At 39.2% G+C, this 25,924-nt stretch overlaps 1 protein-coding gene across 4 annotated transcripts in view; it reads right to left on the bottom strand.

The window, feature by feature from the left end:
* Window positions 1–25,924, bottom strand: part of LOC127414794 (inositol 1,4,5-trisphosphate receptor type 3-like) — a 73,984-nt gene that overhangs the window by 3,818 nt on the left and 44,242 nt on the right. For all 4 annotated transcript variants that reach the window (XM_051653096.1, XM_051653097.1, XM_051653095.1 and 1 more), the window contains 17 exons: window positions 25,745–25,920; window positions 22,822–22,984; window positions 22,418–22,566; window positions 20,359–20,559; window positions 20,051–20,161; window positions 19,852–19,947; window positions 19,641–19,742; window positions 19,294–19,380; window positions 19,095–19,172; window positions 18,274–18,466; window positions 16,700–16,819; window positions 16,062–16,234; window positions 15,813–15,977; window positions 13,680–13,869; window positions 13,269–13,349; window positions 1,218–1,339; window positions 966–1,131 (listed from right to left, as the gene is read on the bottom strand). In XM_051653096.1, coding sequence (XP_051509056.1) covers window positions 966–1,131; window positions 1,218–1,339; window positions 13,269–13,349; window positions 13,680–13,869; window positions 15,813–15,977; window positions 16,062–16,234; window positions 16,700–16,819; window positions 18,274–18,466; window positions 19,095–19,172; window positions 19,294–19,380; window positions 19,641–19,742; window positions 19,852–19,947; window positions 20,051–20,161; window positions 20,359–20,559; window positions 22,418–22,566; window positions 22,822–22,984; window positions 25,745–25,920 — 2,373 coding nt within the window. The remainder of the gene's footprint in view (window positions 1–965; window positions 1,132–1,217; window positions 1,340–13,268; window positions 13,350–13,679; window positions 13,870–15,812; window positions 15,978–16,061; window positions 16,235–16,699; window positions 16,820–18,273; window positions 18,467–19,094; window positions 19,173–19,293; window positions 19,381–19,640; window positions 19,743–19,851; window positions 19,948–20,050; window positions 20,162–20,358; window positions 20,560–22,417; window positions 22,567–22,821; window positions 22,985–25,744; window positions 25,921–25,924) is intronic.

Here is a 25,924-nt window from a genome sequence, read left to right as displayed (position 1 = left end):
TGGATCGTGGAGGGTAGCATGAGCCTCCACATGCTGGGAGTCTCTGTGGTGACATGCACATGATCTCTGGAGCTCAACCAGTGACCATCGGGTTCTTGGTCACCTCTCTTACAAAGACCCTTCTCCCCCAATTACTCAGTTTGGCTGGGCGGCCAGCTTTAGGAAGAGACCTGGTTGTTCCAAACTTCTTCCATTTAAGAATTATGGAGGCCACTGTGCTCTTGGGAACCTTCAATGCAGCCTTCAGTGTGGAGTGGTGGTGGTGTATTGGGTTAAAGCACAGAAGTTATAAGCAGAAAGTTGCCCATTTGATCACCACAGCCACCACCATTGTGTCCTTGAGCAAGGCACTTAACTTCAGGTTGCTCCGGGGGGACTGTCCATGTAATAAGTGCACTGTAAGTCGCTTTGGATAAAAGTGTCTGCCAAATGCATAAATGTAAATTTAAATGCAGCTGAATTATTATTTTTTTTTGTTTGTTTTGTTTTTGTAGCCTTCCCCAGATCTGTTCCTCAACACAATCCTGTCTCTGAGCTCTGCAGGCAATTCCTTTGACCTCATATCTTAGTTTTTGCTCTGATATGCATTTTCAGCTGTGATATTTGCCTTTCCAAATCATGTCCAATCAACTGAATTTGCCATAGGTGGACTCCAATCAAAGTGCAGAAACATCTCAAAGATGATCCAGAGAAATGGGATGCACCTGAGCTAATTTCAAGCGTCATAGCAAAGGAATCCTTAAGTCAATGTGATATTTCAAGTTTTTTCTTTTTAATAAATTTGCAAAGTTATCAAAAATTTGTTTTTTGCTTTGTCATTATGGGGTATGGAGTGTAGATTGATGTGAAAAAAATTATGATAATTTAAAGCATTTTAACATAAGGCTGCAACATAACAAAATGTGAAAAAATAAAGGGGTCTGAATACTTTCTGAATGCACTGTATATATCCACACAAGTCGTACCGCAGATGAAACATGTGGTCTTCAGGATCTCCTCTTTCTTCTGTTTTTCACTACGCAGGTCAGCGAAGGTGTCAATAATCACACCAAAGATCAAGTTAAGGACAATGATGATTACAATGAAGTAGAAGAGAAGGTCATACACCACACGAGCAGGGAACAATGGCTCCTGTAATGTGAAGAACATTTTTGTCAACTTAGGTAGGTGTGAATTCATGCGTGTATGTGTTTACATGTGAATGTGGGTCTCCATACATTTTTCGAAGGTTTGCGTAGAACATCTCCCACACCTCCTCCGTTCCTCAGCCCATGGTTCAGTACAGTAACAATACACATTAGGAGTGTGTCACAGGCTCTCTCTGTATTATCTTCCTCTTCTGCAAAACCACATGATTAAACACACATCATAGATAATTCCTCTTGATAATAAGTTTTTCTTATCATGCTTATAACACAAATAATCTCTAGAGTAGTGGTTCCCAAAATGGGTGCTGCCATTACTGGCTAGTGGTGCAGCGGAATCTCTGCTCAGTTCAATATCTTTAAAGCCACCGATGTAAAAAGTACCAGCAGTCCAAAGTACTGAGTGAATTCGGTACTCGCACTGTTTGACTACAGCCCATCCTCTGTTCTCCTCTTTCTCCCCTCTCTCCGAGACTGAGGTCTCTAAATTGCTTCTTTCTATCCGTCCTACCACCTGTCCACTTGACTCTATCCCCTAACATCTTCTGCAAGCTGCCTCTCCATCAATCTCACCCACACTCACACACATTATCAACACATCTCTCATAACTGGAAACATTCCCAATAAATTAAAGCAGGCACGAGTAACCCCACTGCTCAGAAAATCAACAAATAACCCAAAAGTACTTGACAATTTCAGACCAGTCTCTCTCCTACCCTTCCTGTCTAAAATTATTGAGAGGGTTGTATTCAACCAGTTGTCTGCTTTTCTCTCACAAATCAACCTACTCAACAGACATCAGTCTGGCTTCAAAAAAGGACACTCAACAGAGACTGCCCTCTTGTCAGTAGCTGAAACCCTACAACTGGCGAAAGCAAACTCCAAATCATCCGTTCTCATCCTCCTTTACTTGTCTCCTGCTTTCAACACAGTGAACCACCCTGTCTGACCTGGGCATCACAAGAACTGCACAGGGATGGGTTAAGTCTTACCAAATTGGCAGATCTTTCAAGGTCTCCTGGAGAGGAGAGGTGTCCAAGTCACACCAGCTGAGCACTGGTGTTCCCCAAGGATCAGTGCTTGGACCCCTCCTCTTCTCAATATACACAACATCACTCGGACCGATCACTGAGGCACATGGCTTTTCCAACCACTGCTATGCAGATGACACGCAGCTCTATCTGTCGTTTCATCCTGATGACCCTGTCTCAACTCGTATCTCTGACTGCCTCTCGGACAATTCGGCCTGGATGAAGAAACGCCACCTTCACACAACCTTGCCAAGATAGAACTCCTCGATCCCAGCCAACCCATCTATCAACCACAACCTCACTATTCATCTTGGTTCAACTCCACTAACACCAACCAGAACAGCTCGGAACCTGAAAGTGGTGGTAGATGGCCAACTTACTTTTACAGCCCACATCTCATCAACTGCCCAGTCTTGCAGATTTGCGCTCTACAACATCAGGAAAATCAGACCTTTTCTGCCTGAATATGCTGCACAAATCCTGGTCCAAGCTCTGATCATTTCAAGACTGGACTACTGTAATGCTCTGTTGGCTGGCCTGCCATCTAACACAATTAAGCCACTGCAGCTGGTCCAGAATGCAGCAGCGCTACTGGTCTTCAATCAGCCAAAAAGGGCTCATGTCACCTCACTCTTGATTTAATTTCACTGGCTACCTGTAGCTGCCCGCATCAAATTCAAGGCTTTGACTCTGGCCTTCAGGACTCGCACCCTCTTACTTCCATTCACTTCTCCAGTTCAATGCTCCAACATGCTCTCTGCAGTCTATGAATGGGTGGCGCCTGGTGCCGATCAAAGTAGGGGGCAGCGAAGGTCAGAATATTTGAGCAAACTCATAGAAAATAACCACAACAATCCTAGGTGTTTATTCAGTACTGTGGATTAATTGGTTAAGAATAGCACTTCAACTGAACCAGATATTCCGTCGCAGCACAATAGTAATGACTTCATTAATTTCTTTACTGCTAAAATTGAAATAATCAGAAATAAAATTGGAATTATGCAATCGTCTGTCACAGTACCTCAGAAAACAGTGTCTCATAATTTTCCTCACGTGCAACTGAAATCCTTCGCTGTCATAGGTCATGAAGAGCTAACAAAACTTATCAAAACATCAAAAGCCAAAACATGTACAATATGTTAGATCCAATACCAACTAAGCTCTTAAAAGAGGTATTCCCTGTGATCTCTGAACCTCTTCTTAATATTATTAACTCCTCGCTATCCTTAGGACATGTCCCAAGAAACTTTAAAATGGCAGTTATCAAACTGCTTATTAAGAAGCCACAACTTGATCCTGGAGAATTGGCAAATTATAGACTGATTTCAAATCTCCCATTTATGTTGAAAATACTAGAAAAGGTTGTGTCCTCCCAATTATGTTCATTTCTGCAGAGAAATAGTACATATGAACAGTTTCAGTCAGGATTTAGGCCACACCACAGTACAGACACTTCACTTATCAGAGTTACTAATGACTTGCTCTTATCATCTGATCACGGCTGTATTTCTCTTCTAATGCTTTTAGATCTTAGTGCTGCCTTCAACATGATAGATCACGATATTCTCTTGAATAGGCTAGAGAATTATGTTGGAATTTGTGGACTTGCATTAGCATGATTTAGGTCCTATTTACCACTTTGTCTGTGTAAAGGAGGAATTGTCAAATCAAACAAAAGTTAAGTATGGAGTGCCACAGGGATCAGTTTTAGGGCTTCTGCTTTTCTCCTTATATACACTACCAGTCAAAAGTTTTGAAATATTATTATAATTTTTTTTTCTTCACATTTTAGAATAATAGTAAAGTCATCAAAACTATGGAATAACATAAATCGAACAATGGAAATTATGTTGTGACTAAACAAAATCCAAAATAAATCAAAACTGTGTTATATTTTAGCATCCTCAAAGTAGTCACCCTTCGCCTAGAATTTGCATACATGTACTCTTGACATTTTCTCAACCAACTTCTTGAGGTTTCACCCTGGGATGCTTTTTAAACAGTATTGAAGGAGTTCACATCTATATGTTGGGCACTTATTGGCTGCTTTTCTTTATTATTTGGTCCAAGTCATCAATTTCAAGAACTTTTTTTTTTATTTTATTACATTTTAGTTTTATAATTAAATAAATTAATATGGTGGCACAATTATATTTTTGTCTACAAAACTACTTTCAAACATTTAAGCATACGCCTTCAGATCAAAAGATTTTTAAGATCATGAGAAACATTTCAGTCAAATGTTTCAAAACTTTTGACTGGTAGTGTATGCTTCCCCTGGGAAATATTATCAGGAATCATGGAATAAGTTTCCACTGCTATGCCGACGATACCCAACTTTATATTTCTTCGAAACCCGACAAAATTTCACAATTCTCCAAATTAGCAGAGTGTATCAATGAAATCAATAATTGGATGGCCAGAAATTTCCTTCTCAATTCTGACAAAACAGAGGTACTGGTTACTGGACCAAAAACTTTTAAAAATAAGCCACTAAAATATATTTTGTCTCTCAATGGATGTACTGTTACATCATCTTCAACAGCGAAGAACTTTGGTGTTATATTTGATACCAATATATAATTTGAAAATCAAATTTCCAATGTTTGTAGAACAGCATTCTTCCACCTAAGAAATATTGCTAAGTTACAACACATGCTCTCTGTTGCTGATGCTGAAAAACTAATTCATGCGTTCATGACCTCACGACTAGATTATTGTAATGCATTACTGGGAGGATGTCCAGCAAGTTCAATAAGTAAACTTCAATTGGTTCAAAATGCAGCAGCCAGAGTGCTGACTAGAACCAAGAAATATGATCATATTAGCCCCAATTTATCATCGTTACATAGGCTACCTGATTTATTAATTTAAAATTCTGCTAACTACATACAAAGCTTTGAATGGTCTAGCTCCACAGTACTTAAGTGACCTTCTGACAGGCTATATTCCATCACGTTCATTAAGATCACAAAATTCTGGCCTGTTAATAATTCCTAGAATATCAAAATCCATAAAAGGAGGTAGATCCTTTTCCTATTTGGCTCCTAAACTATGGAATAGTCTCTCTAACACTGTTCGGGATGCAGACACACTCACTGAGTTTAAGTCTAGACTAAAGACTCATCTATTTAGCCAGGCATACACCTAATTAATTCTTCACCACACAATTAGGCTGCTTTAGTTAGGTCTGCCGGAACCTGAAACATTGATCATGATCTATACAGTAACTCTGCAAAAAATTGAATGGCATCTACGCTAATATTATACTATTTGTTGAATAACTATCCTGAGGTCACCAGAACCGTCCGGATCCAGCTCCATTCCTGCTTGGTATCGGACTCCACTGCTACGTATCTCTGAGTGATGATGACAAAATGCAGCCGCTGCCAGCCAGACATCACTTCAGTGTATTAGGATGGACCTCAGAGGATGAACTGATGCCAACTCCAACCATAAGACATAGGATACTTCATATGCCATTGCCTGAACCTTGCTTAGGCTAGACCTCACCGAAATTACTTGCTGGTTGAACTGCTAAGCACCTTACTGGTCTCGGCCTGCATCACCATGGTATAATGATGGACTACACACTTAAAATGGAATACATAGGATATCAATAAATTGCCAACAAAAGCCTTCATCAGCCAACTAACAAAGGACAATGCATCTATATGAACTTCTGCAGTTAATCCAGGATGAACTTCAAAGACATTAGTCATTAATCTTACAGTTCATACAAAATCTTTGTTTAAACACTGGCCCTTAACACTTACTTAGTTTAATAATTTTTAACCATGACTTGCACTGCACATAAATAACTAATATTGGCATTATATTCATGCTGTCAGCCAGAGGGGAACTGGCCCCCACAGTGAGCCTGGTTTCTCCCAAGGTTATTTTTCTCCATTAACCAACATCTTATGGAGTTTTGTGTTCCTTGCCATAGTCTCCTTCAGCTTGCTCACTGGGTTTCTAAGTACAATTATTAATTAATTACTTATTTTTATACACACTTCATAATCGTATTTAATCAAACTTCACAATGATGGGAGTGCCTGGGTAGCTCAGGGGTAAAATACGCTTGCTACCACCCCTGGAATTCGCTAGTTCGAATGCCAGGGCATGCTGAGTGACTCCAGCCAGGTCTCCTAAGCAACCAAATTGGCCCGGTTGCTAGGGAGGGTAGAGTCACATGGGGTAAACTCCTCGTGGTCGCTATAATGTGGTTCGTTCTCGGTGGGGCGCGTGGTGAGTTGAGCGTGGTTGCCGCAATGGATGGTGTGAACCCTCCACACGCGCTATGTCTCCGTGGCAATGCGCTCAACAAGCCACGTGATAAGATGCGTGGGTTGAAGTCTCAGACGCGGAGGCAAATGGGATTCGTCCTCTGCCACCCGGACTGAGGCGAATCACTACACGACCACGAGGACTTAAAAGCACATTGGGAATTGGGCATTCCAAATTGGGAGAAAAAGGGGAAAAAATATGCTTACACATACAATGAATTTGTCTTGGTGACAGGAGCTTCCAGCGTACAACAATACAAAAACAATACAAAAACAGCAGCAAGACATAGATCATAATAAAAAATAAAAAATAATTATACACATACGTACATACACACACAGACACACACATACATACATACATACATACCACACATAAACATACGTAGTGCAAATCTAATCAAATCTGTTATCTGTTATGTACAGTGCAAAATACAAATCTGTTATTACAAATAGTTTTTTTTCCCCAGAGGAATGAAATGGCAGAAGAGGTTGGATGTGTTGGATAAATATAAAAAAGACTAAACTGTGTATTGCACATAGTTATTGCTCAATGGGGCAATTTAACTGTTCATGAGATGGATAGCCTGAGGGAAACAACTGTTCCTATGCCTGATGGCTCTGGTGATCAGAGCTCTGAAGCGTCGGCCAGAAGGCAACAGTTCAAAAAGGTAATTGGCAGGGTGAGTGGGGTCCAGAGTGATTTTTCCAGCCTTTTTCCTCACTCTGGAAGTGTATAGTTCTTGAAGGGGGGGGGGGGGGGACCAATAATCCTCTCAGCAGTCCGAACTGTCCTTTGTAGTCTTCTGATGTCTGATTTCATAGCTGAACCAAACCAGACAGTTATAGAAGTGCAGAGGACAGACTCAGAGACCGCTGAGTAGAACTGTATCAGCAGCACCTGTGGCAGGTTGAATTTCCTCAGCTGGCGAAGGAAGTACAACCTCTGCAGGGCCTTTTTCACAATGGAGTCAATGTGTGTCTCCCACTTCAGGTCATGTGAGATGGTAGTGCCCAGGAACCTGAATGACTCCACTGCTGCCACAGTGCTGTTTAGAATGGTGAGGGGGGTAAGTGTTGGGGTGTTCCTCCTAAAGTCCACAATCATCTCCACCATTTTGAGTGTGTTCAGCTCAAGGTTGTTTTGACTGCACCAGACAGCCAGCTGTTTAACCTCCCTTCTGTATGCAGACACATCGTCATCTCGGATGAGGCAGATGACAGTGGTGTCATCTGCAAACTTCAGGAGCTTGACAGAGGGGTCCTTGGCGATGCAGTCATTGGTGTAGAGGGAGAAGTGTAGTGGGGAGAGCACACACCCCTGGGGGGTACCAGTGCTTGTACAGGTGCTGGAAGTGAGTTTCCCCTGTCTCACAAGCTGCTGCCTGTCAGTCAGAAAGCTGGTAATCCACTGACAGATAGACATGGAAACAGAGAGTTGGTGTAATTTATTCTGGAGCGTAGCTGGGATGATGGTGTTGAAAGCCGAATTGAAGTCCACAAAAAGGATACTTGCATATGTCCCTGGTCTGTCCAGATGTTGCAGGATATGATGCAATCCCATGTTGACTGCATCATCCACAGATCTGTTTGCTCGATAAGCAAATTGAAGGGGATCTAGAAAGGGTCCAGTGATGTTCTTCAGGTGAGCCAACACCAGTCTCTCAAATGATTTCATGACCACAGACGTCAGGGCGACATGTCTGTAGTCATTAAGTCCTGTGATTTTTGGTTTCTTTGGGACAGGAATAATGATTAAGCGTTTAAAGCAGCATGGCACTTCACACTGCTCCAGTGATCTATTGAAGATCTGTGTGAAGATGGGGGCCAGCTGGTTAGCACAGGATCTAAGACAGGCTGGTGAGACGCCATCTGGGCCTGAAGCTTTCCCCGTCTTTTGTTTCCGAAAGACCCGGCTCACATCATCTTCACAGATCTTAAGTGCAGGTTGAGTAGCAGGAGGGGGGAGGAGGGGGGTTGCAGGAGGTGTTGGTGTTTGTGTGAAGTGAAGGTCAGAATGGGTGTGGGGTGCGAGATTGGGCCTTTCAAATCTGCAGTAGAACACATTCAGGTCGTCAGCCAGTTGTTGGTCCACCACAGGGTTGGGGGTATGAGTCCTGTAATTTGTGAGTTGTTTCATGCCACTCCACACTGATGCAGGGTCGTTAGCTGAAAACTTGCTTTTCAGCTTCTCAGAGTATCTTCTTTTAGCCACTCTGATTTCCTTGTTCAGTGTGTTCCTGGCCTGATTGTGCAAGACTTTATCCCCAACTCTGTAAACATCCTCTTTGGCCTGACGAAGCTGCCTGAGCTCTGCTGTAAACCACGGTTTGTCATTATTGAACTTTAAATAAGAACTTTAAATATGTAACAGTATCTGTGAGCTCATCCAGGTCTGTGGCTGCAGCCTCAAAAACACTCCAATCCATGCAATCGAAGCAGGCTTGTAGTTCCTGCTCTGCTTCATTGGTCCATCTCTTTATAGTTCTTACTACTGGCTTGGTTGATTTTAATTTCTGCCTGTAGTTTGGAAGAAGATGAACCAGACAGTGATCAGAGAGTCCCAAAGCTGCTCTAGGGACAGAGCGATATGCATCCTTTACTGTTGTGTAGCAATGATCTAGTATGTTCTTGTCTCTGGTGGGGCACGTAATGTGCTGTTTGTATTTGGGCAGTTCACAGAGATTTGCTTTGTTAAAATCCCCAAGAATAATAATAACTGACTCCGGGTATTGTTGTTCTGTGTCTGTGATTTGATCAGTCAGCCGTTGCAGCGCTGTGTTCACACACTCACCAGAATAAACGATGAAAACTTCCGCAGCGAGTAAAACGGCTTACAGTTAATAAAGAGTGCTTCCAAATTAGGACAGCACATCATCTTTAACGTTGTTACATCTGTACACCAACTTTCATTGATGTAAAAGCATGTTCCAACACCTCTCGTTTTCCCCGTTAACTCCGCGATGCGATCCGCTCTGAACAGCTGAAAGCCCGGCAGATGTAACGCGCTGTCTGGAATGGCTTCACTCAGCCAGGTTTCTGTGAAGCACAAGGCAGCAGAGTTTGAAAAGTCCTTGTTTGTACGGGTGAGGAGATGTAGTTTGTCCGTTTTGTTAGGAAGAGAGCGGAGATTCGCTAGATGAATGCTCGGTAGCGCTGTTCGAAATCCATGCCGACGGAGCCTGACCAGCACCCCTGCTCGTCTCCCTCGCCTGCGTCTCCTAGCGCGTTTAAACAACACAGCTGTGCCTCTGACTAAAATGTCCAGCAAAACGTTCGAATATTCAAAAACCGGGAAAAGGTTGTCTGGTATATGCTGCCGAATGTTCAGCAGTTCATCCCTGGTAAAACTGACTGAAAAAATATTACTAAACACAGGACAAACAAACAAAAACAACAAAAGAACTGAAGAGCTACACACTGAGGCGGCCATCCACGGCACCCTCTTGATGAGAAACGCGGATATGGCATGCAGGGCTACATCACAATTTCAATTTTAATTCACTCCATAATGCTGCGGATATCATATCATATACCAATGTCTCAGAGGTCAATGTTTGCAGAATTTAAAGAGATTTCCTTTAACATGTACTGTTCCTGTGCTGCTTTTACAACTGTCATGCTGATTTTTCCACATTAATGTGAAAATGCCAATGAATAAAAATTTAATATTACATGTTCTTAGGAGTGCCGACCCCTCTTCATCGTATGGCTAGTATTATTTCTGGATTGTGAATTTAAATTCACAGAGTTTTTACAAAGAGTGTGTGACAGTTCACTAGTTCACTCATTGAAGGAGGAAGCGGGAGCTGGATAAACAATCCATGTAATCTTTTATTCACACACTTTTCAGTCTAAACACATAAAGCTTTACTTTTCAGCATAACAAATGCACACACACAACAACACAGCAGCGTGCATCTCTCTCTCTCCCCTCCGGCAAACTGGACACCCTTTTTATCCCACTCCAGCTCTCACTGAAACACAGAACAGCGGTTAGAGATAATTTCCCACAGGTGTCAATCCTTACCGTTCTCCTTCTCCCAGCCTCACTCTCCACAGACATCGCTCGGCCACGGCCACATCACCACAGAGTGGTCTTCCAAAAGCTCATGTCCATTTTTATTACATCCATAGCCCAAGTTCATTTTCCGATCTAAATGTGGGAAAATTAGTCTAGACTGAACATTTTCAGATGTCTGCACTGTACTCGCAGGGTTTAATGATTATACTGACAAACAGTTCGATATATGTGAAGATAAATTTCATGATTTCACTGCAAATATCACGTCAGTAACGCTGGAATTACAGCAAGTGATTTTTGACTTGTCAGCAACTGTGGCAATGGTTCAAACCTGTTTTATATCCCACCATTTTATTTCTCTTGATTAATTAAAATAAAACTGTCTTCCTTGAATGAAGTCCTGACGGAGAAAATCAGGAGCCTCTGTCTCGCGCATTCTCAACAAAGTGTGTGCGTGAACCAGAAGCAGCTGTGAAATTTGTGAGTGAAGTTTTTCCGAGGGAAGTTGAATGACACTTGTTTGGGTGAAAAATGGTGACAGAGAATGCACCAGACAGGACATTGCCGATAACATGAACCCCCGATGAAATTTTCCTTTTAAAGGATTTACACAATTCATGCGGGTCACATTTTTAGGTCGGAAAAAACTTAATTCCAAATGAATCCTGAAGTATCACATCCCTGCAGGTGGTCCCATCACAAAGAGACTCAAAGTCATATATCACGTTCGTTCACTTTCTCTGTTCCACTGTGGTGGAATGAGCATCCAACCTTCACACAATCTGCTGATAACATCTCAACATTCAAGAACCAGCTGAAAACACATCTGTTCCGGAGCACTTAACCAATCCACACTAATTGCACTTACTATTGAACTTAACTCGCACTTACTGTACACACACATACACAAATCTGTCTCTGTCTCTTTCTTCTGCACTAGCGCCTATACTGCTCCAGCCACCTTGAGAGCTTGGCAGTACAACACTGTAGATGTTGTTGAACTTTGTATGACAAATTGCTTGCTATGTTCCTCATTTGTAAGTCGCTTTGTATAAAAGCATCTGCTAAATGATTAAATGTAAATGTAAGCCGGCTAGATTTAGCGACTTTTTGACCCCCTTAGCGAGTGAGAGCCATCTAGCGACTAGCAACAATTTTAGACTTTTGTAGTCTGCTTTAGTGACATTTTACACATCTGGTGACACAAAAAAACATCAGCTCTATCATGAATGAAGTTTCAGTTTTCTGTGTGAAAATCCCAGGAGATCAGCAGTTACAGAAATACTCAAACCAGCCCATTTGGCACCAACAATCATCCATGCGATTATCAAATCAGTCAATCGTGTGGCAGCAGTGCAGTGCATAAAATCATGCAGATACGGGTCAGGAGCTTCAGTTAATGTTCACATCAACCATCAGAATGGGAAAAATGTGATCTCAGTGATTTGGACCGTGGCATGATTGTTGTTGCCAGACGGGTTGGTTTGAGTATTTCAGCAGTTCTGCGGATGGAAATGCCTTGTTGATGAGAGAGGTCAACAGAGAATGGCCAAACTGGTTTGAACTGACAAAGTCTATGATAACTCAGATAACCACTCTGTACAATTGTGGTGAGAAGAATAGCATCTCAGAATGCTATTCTGAGATGCGGGTTGGCGCTGTTTTGGCAGCTTGATGGGGATCTACACAATATTAAGCAGGTGGTTTTAATGTTGTGGCTGATCGGTGTATGGTTCTACAACTTTAAAGAATTGCCATAGCTCTTTATGGCAATTCATTTACAAATGTAAATTTGACGTCTTACATAATAAATGACATCATCACGTGATTTAGCTACTTTTAGCGACATTTCAGTGAGCTTTTGGCAACATCCCATGAGAAATAGTTGGCAACACTGAAGCCGGCTGCTTTCAGACACTCTTATGTCTCCTGGTGAATGCAGCTGTGCATGTGAACAGTCAAATGCACTTCTTGGTCAAAATGCCCCTCTTGATGCAATATTAAATGTAAAAACATTAATATATTACGACAATGTAAACAGATGGGACAAGTATCCGTGCCATTTGATGAGATATTAAATGTAAACAAATCCATTAATTTATTACAAGACTGTAAACAGTTTAGACCTGATGCTGTCTGTTATATCATTAATATTAATCAAACAACAATCTTGACAAGAAAAAGAGAAAAGCACTCACTGTTCTTGGCTGGATAACTTTAGTAGCTTTAAGCCCAATACAGTTTAATGACAGTTCTGCTTCTCAGTCAAATTCTGACTGCATTTAATCAGTATTAATGTATATCTAATAATCTCACAGTAAAGATTGTCAATAATTTGAGTAGTTTTATTTCTGCATTACTGTTTTTTTATGATTTTTTAAATGTTTAATTGCTGCTGTTACTGAAAACAGCACTGTTTACTCTGTTTTCTATTTTATTACTTTATTTTACTACTGGCTCTTGATTAATAACTTTAAAAGCTTGAAGCAATGTTTACTTAAACACTTTAAGGCTACATTGTTTTAATTTAATTTGTTAATATTTATTTTAATATTAAACATTTTAAAATGTGTTTTCAATACCATATTTGTCAGTGGTTGAGGTGCTGTGGAAAAAAAAACACAATAAAATGGGTGCCGTAGTTTAAAAATGTTTGGGAACCATTACCCTAGAAACCAAGTGGCTTAATGGATATGACATTCAAAAAGCTCTTTGCTAGTACTTAAAGAATACTTCATGAAAAATTTTTATAATACCGGTTTTTATTGTTAAACTCACCATCTGGCGGTGCAACCAGGCCAGTTTCTTCATCACATTCCACTTCATCTGTACTGCAACTGCCCATAGAGTTCTCTGTACCTAATTAGAGGACAAGTCACCATAAAGATTATAATATTACAGTATTGCTCTACAATATTCTACCTGACACTGGCTGGTGTATTGTATGTATAATCATAATTTACAATAAATTATAAATGCTTGTTTTGATGCTTTACTGCAACTACTACAAAAACTTGCATATACATTAAAAATGTACACATACAGTAGATTAAAGGCCAAAGTTATCAAAAAGTGTACCACAACCACTTCCAAATCAGTTTCATTTCTCAATTTCTTATTCAAAAGGCCTCATATACCTTACCCCCACTAATTACTCCCATCTCTTCAGGCATACAGTATGCCATTTACCTGCATCTGGAATGGCAAGTCTGTCCACCTCCATGATGAAGTCATTCCTGAGGAAGAGAAATCCCACGATGGAGAACAGATAGACCAGGATGATGGCCAACACAGCAGTGAGGAGGATAGAGCGGCCATTACGAGTCACACTCTTGATGACGTTGAAGAGCGTCTCCTCACGGTAGATCAGATCAAACAGCTGAAAAAGGGAAAAGGGGAACATGAGATGTAGTGATGCCCACTGTGAAACTTCTAAAACATCCTGCATTACTATCAAATATTTTTCACATACTATCCCACATGTTTTGATCAATGAACTTCCCATGATTTTTCCTTGACCTTTTAAGTCATTTTTGATTACTAAATGAGGATTTTTAAAAATCCTTTTTTAGAGATATCTGAGGCAAATTTCCAATCTATCCAATCTGGAATTAAGTGGAATATCATTGGAATTACTTTATTTTTTTAAATAAGACATTAAGAAAAAAAAACAGGAAACAGTTATTCACTAGTAAAATCTGAATAGAGAAAAGCACATGTAGAAAATTACACAATATACATTTTAACATATACACTGCTGGGCAAAAGTTTGGAATAATGTACAGATTGTACTCTTATGGAAAGAAATTGGTACTTTTATTCACCAAAGTGGCATTCAACTGATCACAATGTATAGTCAGGACATTAATAATGTGAAAAAGTACCATTACAATTTGAAAACATTGTTCAGAACTTCTTAAACTACTTCAAAGAGTTCTCATCAAAAAATCCTCCATGTGCAGCAATGACAGCATTGCAGATCCTTGGCATTCTGGCTGTCAGTTTGTCCAGATACTCAGGTGACATTTCACCCCACGCTTCCTGTAACACTTGCCATAGATGTGGCTGTCTTGTCGGGCACTTCTCACGCACCTTACAGTCTAGCTGATCCCACAAAAGCTCAATGGGGTTAAGATCCATAACACTCTTTTCCAATTATCTGTTGTCCAATGTCTGTGTTTCTTTGCCCACTCTAACCTTTTCTTTTTGTTTTTCTGTTTCAAAAGTGGCTTTTTCTTTGCAATTCTTCCTATAAGCCCTGCACCCCTGAGTCTTCTCTTTACTGTTGTACATGAAACTGGTGTTGAGCAGGTAGAATTCAATGAAGCTGTCAGCTGAGGACATGCGAGGTGTCTATTTCTCAAACTAGAGACTCTGATGTCCTTATCTTCTTGTTTAGTTGTACATCTGGCCTTCCACATCTCTTTCTGTCCTTGTTAGAGTTGTCCTTTGTCTTTGAAGATTGTAGTGTACACCTTTGTTTGGAATCTTCAGTTTTTTGGCAATTTCAAGCATTGTATAGCCTTCATTCCTCAAAACAATGACAGACTGACAAGTTTCTAGAGAAACCTGTTTCTTTTTTACCATGTTTGACCTAATATTGACCTTAAGACATGCCAGTCTATTTCATACTGTGGCAACTCAAAAACAAAGACAAAGACAATGTTAAGCTTCATTTAACAAACCAAACAGCTTTCAACTGTGTTTGATATAATGGCAAAGGTGTTGCAGTGATGGCTGCTGGAAATAGGGCCTGTCTAGATTTGATCAAAAATGACTTTTTTCAAATAGTGATGGTGATGTTTTTTACATCAGTAATGTGCTGACTATACTTTGTGATCAGATGAATACCATTTTGGTGAATTAAAGTACCAATTTCCTTCCAAAACAGCAAAATCTGTACATTATTCCAAACTTGTGGCCGCCAGTATATATGTTAAAATTTCTATATATGTGTGTGTGTGTGTGTGTTAATATATAATTAATTTCCATGACTATAGCAGGCTTGATATTTCCCCAAAAAATGTTTTTACATTTCCTGTGTGTTATGACTGTTCTGTGATTTCCATATAACATGTTATTAGTGAAAATTGACATAATTTTCAGTTGCTAATTTTTTAATAACTAAAATTAATTAATAACTTCAATTTTGACATGTTGGTGTGAAAGATAACATTATATTATATTATATTATATACAATAATGTGGCAAACAGTATGAAAAAAAAGTGTTTCTTTGTTTAAAATATCTTCATTCAGAACATTCAGATACTTAAAATACTTGAGATACTTGAAGTGATGAAATTAGCTTTGAGAAACCCACCAATATGCTGTAGAAGAGCTCATGGACAAACAGCCCCAGTGTACTGGTTAACACATAGGCCAAGTGGTACAGGAACTCTACATCCATTACCATGGCTTTGTAACCCATGATGAAGGTGCCGTTGTTTCCCACAAAGCTCAACACGAACACAATCTTATTAATCAGCTGTTTAAATAGAGAAAGAGGCATTTTTTATTAAAACTTGTTGTATGCGAGCGAGCACAAAATATGCTGGTATCTAAGACTTACATTGAGAGCTCCAAGCAGGATCAGTGTGGGTCCAATCCCAAAGTGATAGATGCAACGCAGGGTAATGGCAACTGTGAGGGCCTGGAACCCATAGCGCTTAGATAACAGGCCCACAACAGCCAGTCCAGCAAAACACCAGAACCCCATAATCAGCAGAGAAGAGTCTATGCTACCTGAAAAATGCAATTTAAAAACATCCATTTACACAGTCCCCTGCTCAAAAATCCATCTTAAGCTGGTAGCTGTGTTTTAGAACATGGTTTCTAGCTGGCCCAAGCTGGTAGACCATCTTCATCCATCAACAAACCAGCTACTAACTGATCATACCAGTTTAAGGTGGTCAAGATGGTTTTTGGAACATTGGTCGACCTGCTAATGACCACATTGAACCAGCAAGAAACCTGCTACCATGTTCTAAAACACAGCTATCAGCTTAACCTCGATTTTCCAGCAAACCATTCTGCTTTGTATGTTATCACAATCTCAGTGGAACAAAATTAGAAAAAAAATTTTTTTTGAAACCACCTGTAAATGTAGCAATTTCATGAAACTTATATAAATACAATCAATACTCTATCAAAGTTACAAACAGGCAATGCACACATACTAAACAACAAACACATATACTGGGAACATACTTTGACCAGCATCATGTGGGTAGAACAAAGCGATGATAAGGTTGATGAAGACAGCCAGATTGAATGATATGGTGCCCCATAGAGACATTCGGCGAGAGAACCAGAAAAGAACTGGCATGCCTAAGACACACACAAAATCGTAATTTATAATCATTAAAGGAATAGTTCACCCAAAAAGAAAAATTATTTCATCATTTACTCACCTTCATGCCGTCCCAGATGTGTATGACTTTCTTTCATCTGCTGAACACAAAGATTTTTAGAATAATATTTCAGCTTTGTAGGTCCATACAAAGCAAGTAAATGGTGACAAGTCCTTTGAAGCTCCAAAAATCACATAAAGGCAGCATAAAAGTAATCCATAAGAATCCAGTGGTTAAATCTTTGTCTTCAGAAGCGATATGATAGGTGTGTTGAGAAACAGATTAAGTCATTTCATACTATAAATCTTCACTTTCACTTTCAGAATGTGAAAGTGAATGTGGAAATTTATATTAAAATAATGATTGAAATATTAATCTGTTTTGCACCCAAAGTGACTGCATCTCTTCAGAAGGCATCTACAGTATTAAACCACTGGATTTGTATGGATTACTTTTATGCTGCCTTTATGTGATTTTTGGAGCTTCAAAGGTCTGACCCCCACTCACTTGCATTGTATGGGCCTACAGAGCTGAGATATTCTTCTAAAAATCTTTGTTTGTGTTCAGCAGAAGAAAGAAAGTCATACACATCTGGGATGGCATAAAACAGAGTAAACGATCAGAGAAATTTCATTTTTGGGTGAACTATCCCTTAAAGCATGTGAAGTTTGAACTAATCCCTGGTTCTCTTTCTCCCACTCTCTATAAAACAATACTAAATGTTATTGGCTGAAGTATTTCCTTGCTCCATTAAAAAGAAACTGATGCAAAAAAGGGATTTTTCCATAGACCTCAACTAAAATTAATTGGGTTTACTTTTTAACTGGTCATTATATGCATTTAAAAATAAGACGTATATCTTTGCATAGATAATTTTCGTTAGTGATTTTACCACACCCGTCTCAAGATAACATGTGTAACAATTAAGTGTCATGTTATACTTTCAAAACAGTATGATAAAGTTTCATAGAGTTTAAAAGCTTATTCGGGGTGCTGGTACAGCTGGTGCAGTTTTGCTTTAACGTAAACAAAAAAATGTACTAAGGGGCGAGTAGAAAATTATTCTGATGTAATTGGCAGCACACCAGATATGCTGTCAGTAAAACTAAACTATTTAGCACAAATTTAACACAGATTAAGTATATAACCCAAATATTCATTTAATGCCACTTCTGTTCTGTCCAAACTACGGGCTGATGAACTCGTTCTTACATTACATTATTCTTCATTTAGCCTATACATTATTATCCAAAGCAACTTGGAGCAGTATATTTACTAGAGTGAAAATCCCCTTGGAACAACCTGGGGTTAACCACCTTGCTCAGGGCATCATGTACAATAAGCAGTTCATAAATCACCCCATATAGGGTTTAAACTGACAACCTTTGGGCCGTCAACCAAGCTCTTTGGCCACACCACCCCAAGACTTACTGCGAAGTTTTTTCTGCCATTCCATTTCATTATGCAGGAAGGAGGTCTGCTCAAAGAAGTGCGTGACCTTGCTGCCCTGCTCATCCTGCTCTGTGGTGGTAAACACACGGAACTTTGAATCCTCCGTCAAGTACTCACAGATGGGGTGAACAGGAAACACGATCTGCTCCATGCTGCGGTCCTCACGCACAATCTGCACGTGACATGTTGACAACAATTATTTCACAGCTTTACATTGATAAATTGGTTTTTAATCACATCAGTGGTAAAGCAGTGAGCTAAACCACAATTTTAATTATAGTTACTGGATAGTTTAATTGGTAACACTTTACAATAAGGTTCTATATGTTAACATTGGTTAATGCATTAGGTATCATGTACTAACAATGAACAATTATTTTTTTACAGCATTTATTAATCTTGGTTAATGTTAATTTATGAATACAGTTCTACTGTTCATTGCTTGTTCGTGTTAACTGATAATTAACATTGATTAATTGTTGTTAACATTAATGTTAAAAATGTAATAGTATCTGTATTAATATTTGTATATTACCATTAATCAAGATAATAAATGCTGTACATGTATTGTTCATTCTTAGTTCATGTTACTTATTGTGTTAACTAAAGGCTGATGACAGATAACCCTTGATTAAAGGTGTCATAATTTTTTTTTTTTATAATTTTATTTTTTCTGTGGTCCACTATTTTTTATGCACCAAAAACTGTATTAATTTAGATTTTCAATTTGAGGACATAAAAGCAAAGAATATGAAGAGGAGAAATTATATATACTGTGTATATAATATTTTTAATATGACCTCAATCTGAGATGTTTGATGGTCATAGTGCTCTAATGGATCCTCCTGTGGGTCCTCCTGCTTGTTGTTCAAGTTGAGCTACAGTAAAAACAAGCAAAAAACTTAAAGACAGAAAACTCTTGATTGGTGATGCCTTGCCAATGTATTCTATAGGTATTGTTGAAAGTTCAGAAAAATGACAGCTTTTTTTTCAAGTTACCATAGAGGAGATGCCTTCCTCTCCTTCCTCCTTTGTCTTCTTTTGTGGTTTAAGCAGAGTGAGGAGTGTTTTGTTGTGTCGGGCAAGCTGCAAAAAACAAGATCAACACTGAAACTGGGTCTCTAAAACAGAACTGTTATGGTTGACATAAAAGGCTTTTGTGAAGTTGACATGTGGCGTACTAAGTTATGCTATACCCCATCTAAAACATACATCCATTATATATTTATATCCATTTTGACCCATCCCCCAACCCCCCCCCCCAAAAATCCATTGACGTGTTTTGCATCAACTACCCATATGCAAATTAACAAAATACAATATGGCATTATGATGTAAGGGTCCACCTGTAGTGCCAGTATGTAAATGTTGTGTCCGACCTCCCGTGGTGACACCTCTCCCTCCTCACATTCAGCCTCTTGCAGATAAGCCTTCTTTATCACCTCCACCTAAAGAAATAAAGCACACTAAATTTTAAATATACAGAAGTGCTATCTTGTAAGTGCTATTATATTTCATAAACACAATTCAAACAACAAAGTCATGTGTTCGACTGACCAGTTCACGCGGTCGAAGGTTAAACAGGATCCTCTCTGCATTCTCACTGTCATGACGACTCTCCATCAAAGCAAGCAAGAGCTTGGAGGCATTATCCTGACAAAAAGGACATACTAGTTATAAAGAGTTTTGTCAAAAGGAAATGTATTTAAAATTAGCATAGACTGTTTATATTGAGAGGTCATAACCTGAGCCTCACCTTAAGCTGCAACACCAACTCCATGCGGTAACGACAGAGTGGACTGATGTCATTCAGAATCAAGGCTGTGATAATGTCAATGCCGTTGCATTCGTGAGACACAATGCATGTCTTCAGAGAGACAAAAAGAGACAAATGTAAGCACTTCCTGAATTCAGCAACAAACTTATTCAACTTATTTATGACCACAATTTTACATTTATAAAGTAATATGTGTTCAATAGCATTTTAGATTTTGTTGTGCTATAGAAATTGGTATGTAGAATCATGAAGCTGTACTGTACAGTACTGGTAATTGATTATCTCACCTGGTTCTCTTGGCATGGTCCCTGGCAGTACTCTGTGAGCGTCTCTAGTGTTTGTGTGATCAGCTCAACATTGTTCTCATTGATGTAAAGGCCCAGCAGCCCAAGCCCTCCTGTCGTGCTCCCACACATGATGTCCAGAAACTGGAGCGTCTCACATACCAGGTTATAGTTTGTTTTGTTATTCTGAGAGCGAAGAAAATTCTAGGAGAAATTTTTTTAATGTATTTACTTAATAAACAGTAATGACACACATTTAAAAAGATATTGCAATAGATGGGTATAATCTGCAAGGATGCAGTTATGATCCATCAGTGACCTGATCTGAGAGTGAATAACGACTTACAATACAAGTTAAGCTCAATCGATAGCATTTGTGGTATAATATTGATTAACACAAAAATACATTTTCACTTGGCCATCCTTTAAAAAAAAAAAAAGAAAAAAAAAAGAAAAAATCTGGTTTACAGTGAGGCACTTACAATGGAATTAAATTTTACAACTTCACTGCCATGGCAATGTAATGTCAACAAACCATAAAACGACTGTAAAAATGATGATTTAAACAACTTTACAGCTCAAATGATACACGAGTTTTAACAGCAGAATTAATGTAAGACCTTTTATAAAATTATAAGCTTCACATTTCTGCCTTTAAACCCTCCAAAAATTGTCCCCATTTACTTCCATTGTAAGTGTCTCACTGTCACCTTGATTTCTGCTTTTTTTAAAGAAAAGGTGGGACGAGTCTAAATAATTCTTTGTGGTAATCAACATTATACCACAAATGCTGTTGATTGAGCTTAACTTGTATTGAAACTGGAATATTCCTTTAAATTCAGCATGTTCATCACAGCTTCAGAAAACTTGGAATATAATGCACAAGTCAAAATGTTTACTTCTACTTTGGTTTTACTGTGATAAATAAATACTTGGGGGGGGTAATATTTTTTTTGTCCTGTTTGGACCTTGATAGCTCAGAGTCACTATTCATTGTCAAAAGCTGTGTGAAGCCTTAAAAAAAAAAAAAAAAAAAAAAAAATGTGTCACAAGAGCCCAATTCCGACGAGACCAGTTTTCCTTGAGGAGATTTGGAAATTTGTGTTTCACCTACTTTGTGATTTTAATCCCACCTGAGTTTTTCCCACACAACTGCTGTAAAAATTTCAGAGCAAATTACATACTATTTTTCGGCTAACTCAAGGGTCTTCTGAGAATTTGAATCCTGTCTGAATGTGAATTTCTGTGATTGCTGATACCGTATTTTCACAACACTTTTCCCTTTCATGTTTTTTGACCTACAGGGTACATGAACTACAGTTGAGATCATACTTATGCGTGCCAATCTTCTGCCTGCTGTGCACCTTTCAAAATGGATATTGTTTGTAGTCTTTTTTGCTATCCAACTAAAAACTAAAAAATAAAACCAACAAGGAGAGCCAAAACACAGAAACTGAGAGACTGGCCACTGTAATATCAGCATCAGATAAGATACTCAGCTTAATTTTTCCACTCAGATATGCAATGTTATAATTATATAATTAATCACAGATAAGTCTTGTTTATTTCAGTGGGTTTATTATAAGCAGCCACTTCTATAAACTCATGTGAAGTTTATTTAATTGAGATTTTTATAGTAAGTAATTTTGATAAATTAAAATTAAATCAATAAATTATTGTAATTATTTTAAATAAGTAATTTTTAATTTTAAAAGATACAATTTCAAAATTAATTTTACCACATAAATTCATTCAATATGTTCAATGTGATTTTGATGCATCCAGAGCACAAGACTTTCTGCAACACCCACATCTAGAAAACAGACACTCCCAACTCTGTAATAAACATGTAGATCTTAGTCCTGTCCGAATCAGTACATGAAATCACAGATGTCGGGTAATAATAATTGTAACTCAAACATCATTTAGACAACTAATCCCGTTCAAATAGGGCTAAGGACGAAAGTAAGTCATACGGGTTTGAAGTGACATTAGGGTGAGTAAATGATAACAGAATTTCATTTTGGGGTGAACTATCCCTTTAATCAGAATTTGATCAGACCTGAAGATCTTGATTGTGGTTCTCGCAGAGCAGCTGTAAAAAGCGGAGGATGGGTTTCATGATGCTGACAGAGGGGCCCATTTCTGTCTCTACTTCCTGCTGCTCAGCCTGTTGAGGTGTCTCAGGCTGGCCAAAGGAAGGCACTGCACCTGAATTGAAACACCATTGTTAAAACCAGGAATGAATGTAGCTTTAAAAATGGCATTTATTTCAGTTATTAGAAAATCATATTGCATAAATCAGCCGTAGCTGACTGGAGGCATAATTGTACATTGAACTAATAAATTAGCATCCTTTCCTCTCTCAACTCAGTTGTCATGTCATTACTGGCTGAAGTTGCCCATTTTACCATCAGACACTAAACTGAAACAAGTGTGGACTTTGTTGTTTTCTTTTTGAATTACCTGTCTCTAAGTCTTTGTCATCCTTGGCCTTGTTGCTAATTTCGCCCACATTGACTGAAATGGTGGATTTGACGTCCAGCTGTGCGTTCTTCATCCGGTCATTCAGAACTTTAAAAAACTTCTCAGACTTGTTATCTCCCATCATGAGTTTGTAGAAGGAGTTCTGTTGTAAACATGTACAATACACAAGACCTCATTTTAGTGTGGGACACTGTATGATCATGTCAGAAACAATATCTTAACCCTAAAACAGGTAACGTGCACCACAAGATACATACTTTTTAGTTTCTTATAGGGGGTATGAGAAAGAGATTCTCACCCAATCTTGCTATCATTTATCATAGTTGGGTCTGTTTTGAGTATGTGAGTCACATGACTTGGTTCAAATTTTCTCTGATCATTAAGTTAGCCTGACCTAAATCCAACATGGCCGCCCATGGTGCAGGACATGCTGACTTTGTGATAATTAATTATATATTAATATATATTAATTGTGAACATTGTCTTAAAGATGCGGAAGAAGAAAATTAAGTCATATGTGGTTCATGTTGTTTTTTGCACATTTTAAAGTGTGCGTATCCCCTGAGATACGTTGTCAGATTAAGGGAAGAAAAAGGGTTAATCCACAATATTACACATGCCATACATGCAACCTTAAAGCTAAACTTTTCTCAGTTTTGTTACACACAAACACACACACACACTCTCTCTCTCTCTCTCTCTCTCTCTCTCTCTCTCTCTCTCTCACACACACACACTCTCTCTCACACACACGCGCGCTCTCCCACACACACGCGCGCTCTCCCACACACACGTGCGCTCTCCCACACACACTCGCTCTCTCTCTCTCACGCTCTCTCTCTCACCAGGGTTGGGGTGTAACGGAATACATGTAATGGGAATACGTATTTAAAATACAAAATATAAGTAACTGTATTCCACTACAGTTACAATTTAAATCATTGGTATTTAGAATACAGTTACATTCAAAAAGTATTTTGATTACTGAAGAGATTACTTTGCATTTTATTGTCATTTGTTTCATTTAATATTTAGTGCTTTCAGATGGAAAACATTTATACATATAAATTATGCGATCCAAAGTGCATTTGAACAGCGGTGAAACACTTTTTTAGATGTGTTATATTCATACGAGCAGACAGAGAAGTAAGGTTGAAGTAAGTTTGGAGCATAAGAAATAGAAATAAACCTTGTGTAAATTGTCAGCTTTACGCTAAGCTAAAATGCTATTTCTAGCCATTTTACATGCACGTTACTAGGCACGATCATATTTTTTATCAAGAAAATTCACTTTGGATCATAATTTATTTTTTTCTTTCTAGTAAGACCTTTGATATTAGGGCAAAAATCTTATTCTCGATAATAATTTTTTTATTGTTTTCCTGTAAAAATATCTAAAAATTCTTAAAACAAGATCAGTTTGAATAATCTTGTTTTAGAAACAACACTGCATAAGATATTTAGGTTTTTCAGAGAATGTATTTTTAACATGTGTGTTTTGTCTTACTGTACTGGAGTTTTTATAGTCAAAACAAGTGAAAAAATCTACCAGTACTGAAGAAGTAATCCAAAGTATTTAGAATACGTTACTGACCTTGAATAATCTAATGAAATACGTTTCAAATTAAATTTTACAGCATGTATTCTGTAATCTGTAGTGGAATAAATTTCAAAAGTAACCCTCCCAACCCTGTCTCTCACACACACACATACACACGCTCTCTCACACACGCTCTCTCACACACACGCGCGCTCTCTCACACACGCGCGCTCTCTCACACACGCGCGCTCTCTCACGCTCTCTCTCACACACACACGCTCTCTCTCACACACTCTCTCATGTTGGTTTAGCTATCCTTATGAGGACCCTCCATAGACATAATGATTTTTATATTGTACAAACTATAGATTCTATCCTCTAACCCTAACCCTACCCCTAAACCTAACCCTCACAAAAAACTTTTTGCATTTTTACATTTTCCAAAAAACATCATTTAATATGCCATTTCCCTTGTGAGGACCGCTGGCTGGTCCTCACAACGTAGGTGATCTCAGGTTTTACTATCCTTGTGGGGACCAATGGTAAAACCTGTACTCACACACACACACTCACACGCGCTCTCACACACACACACACACACACACACGCGCGCGCGCGCGCTCTCTCTCACACACACGCTCTCTCTCACACACACACACACACCACACACACACACACACACACACACGCTCACACACACACACACGCTCTCACACACACACACGCTCTCACACACACACACGCTCTCACACACACACACGCTCTCACACACACACACGCTCTCACACACACACGCTCTCACACATATGCTCTCACACACACACACATGCTCTCACACACACACACATGCTCTCACACACACACACATGCTCTCACACACACACACATGCTCTCACACACACACATATGCTCTCTCACACACACACATGCTCTCACACACACACACACACACACACACACACACATATGCTCTCACACACACATATGCTCTCACACACACACACACACATATGCTCTCACACACACACACACACACACACTCTCTCTCTCACACTCACTCTCTCACACACACACACACACACACACACACACATACTCTCGCTCTCTCTCTCACACACACACACACACACACTCTCGCTCTCTCTCTCTCTCTCTCTCACACACACACACACACACACACACACACTCTCGCTCTCTCTCTCTCTCTCACACACACACACACACTCACACACAGAAATATTGATGACTTATATTGACTGATCTTTTTCCACTCTTGCCTGTTTTTGGGTTAAACTTCTTGAAATTTTAGCTGAAATTCTCAACAAAGTATCTGCATAGAACTTTTGCTTTTACGATCCCCACCTGGATCTCTGTGTTGCCACCTTCAAGCAGACAGATGGCGAGCTGAATGCTCTCCTGGAAGATTTTCTCATTCTTCGTGCTGGTTATGAGGTCTGTGAAGAGTTTAGTGCAGCCTTCTCTGTCCAGACGACACTGTAATGCTGCAACTGCCACCCAGTCTCTCTCTCCCTCTGCACCTTC

This window comes from Myxocyprinus asiaticus, chromosome 24 (assembly GCF_019703515.2).
Source record: "Myxocyprinus asiaticus isolate MX2 ecotype Aquarium Trade chromosome 24, UBuf_Myxa_2, whole genome shotgun sequence".
Classification (NCBI taxonomy): domain Eukaryota; kingdom Metazoa; phylum Chordata; class Actinopteri; order Cypriniformes; family Catostomidae; genus Myxocyprinus; species Myxocyprinus asiaticus.
Note: the sequence above shows the minus strand (reverse complement) of the source record. Positions and strands in the feature narration are given on the sequence as shown.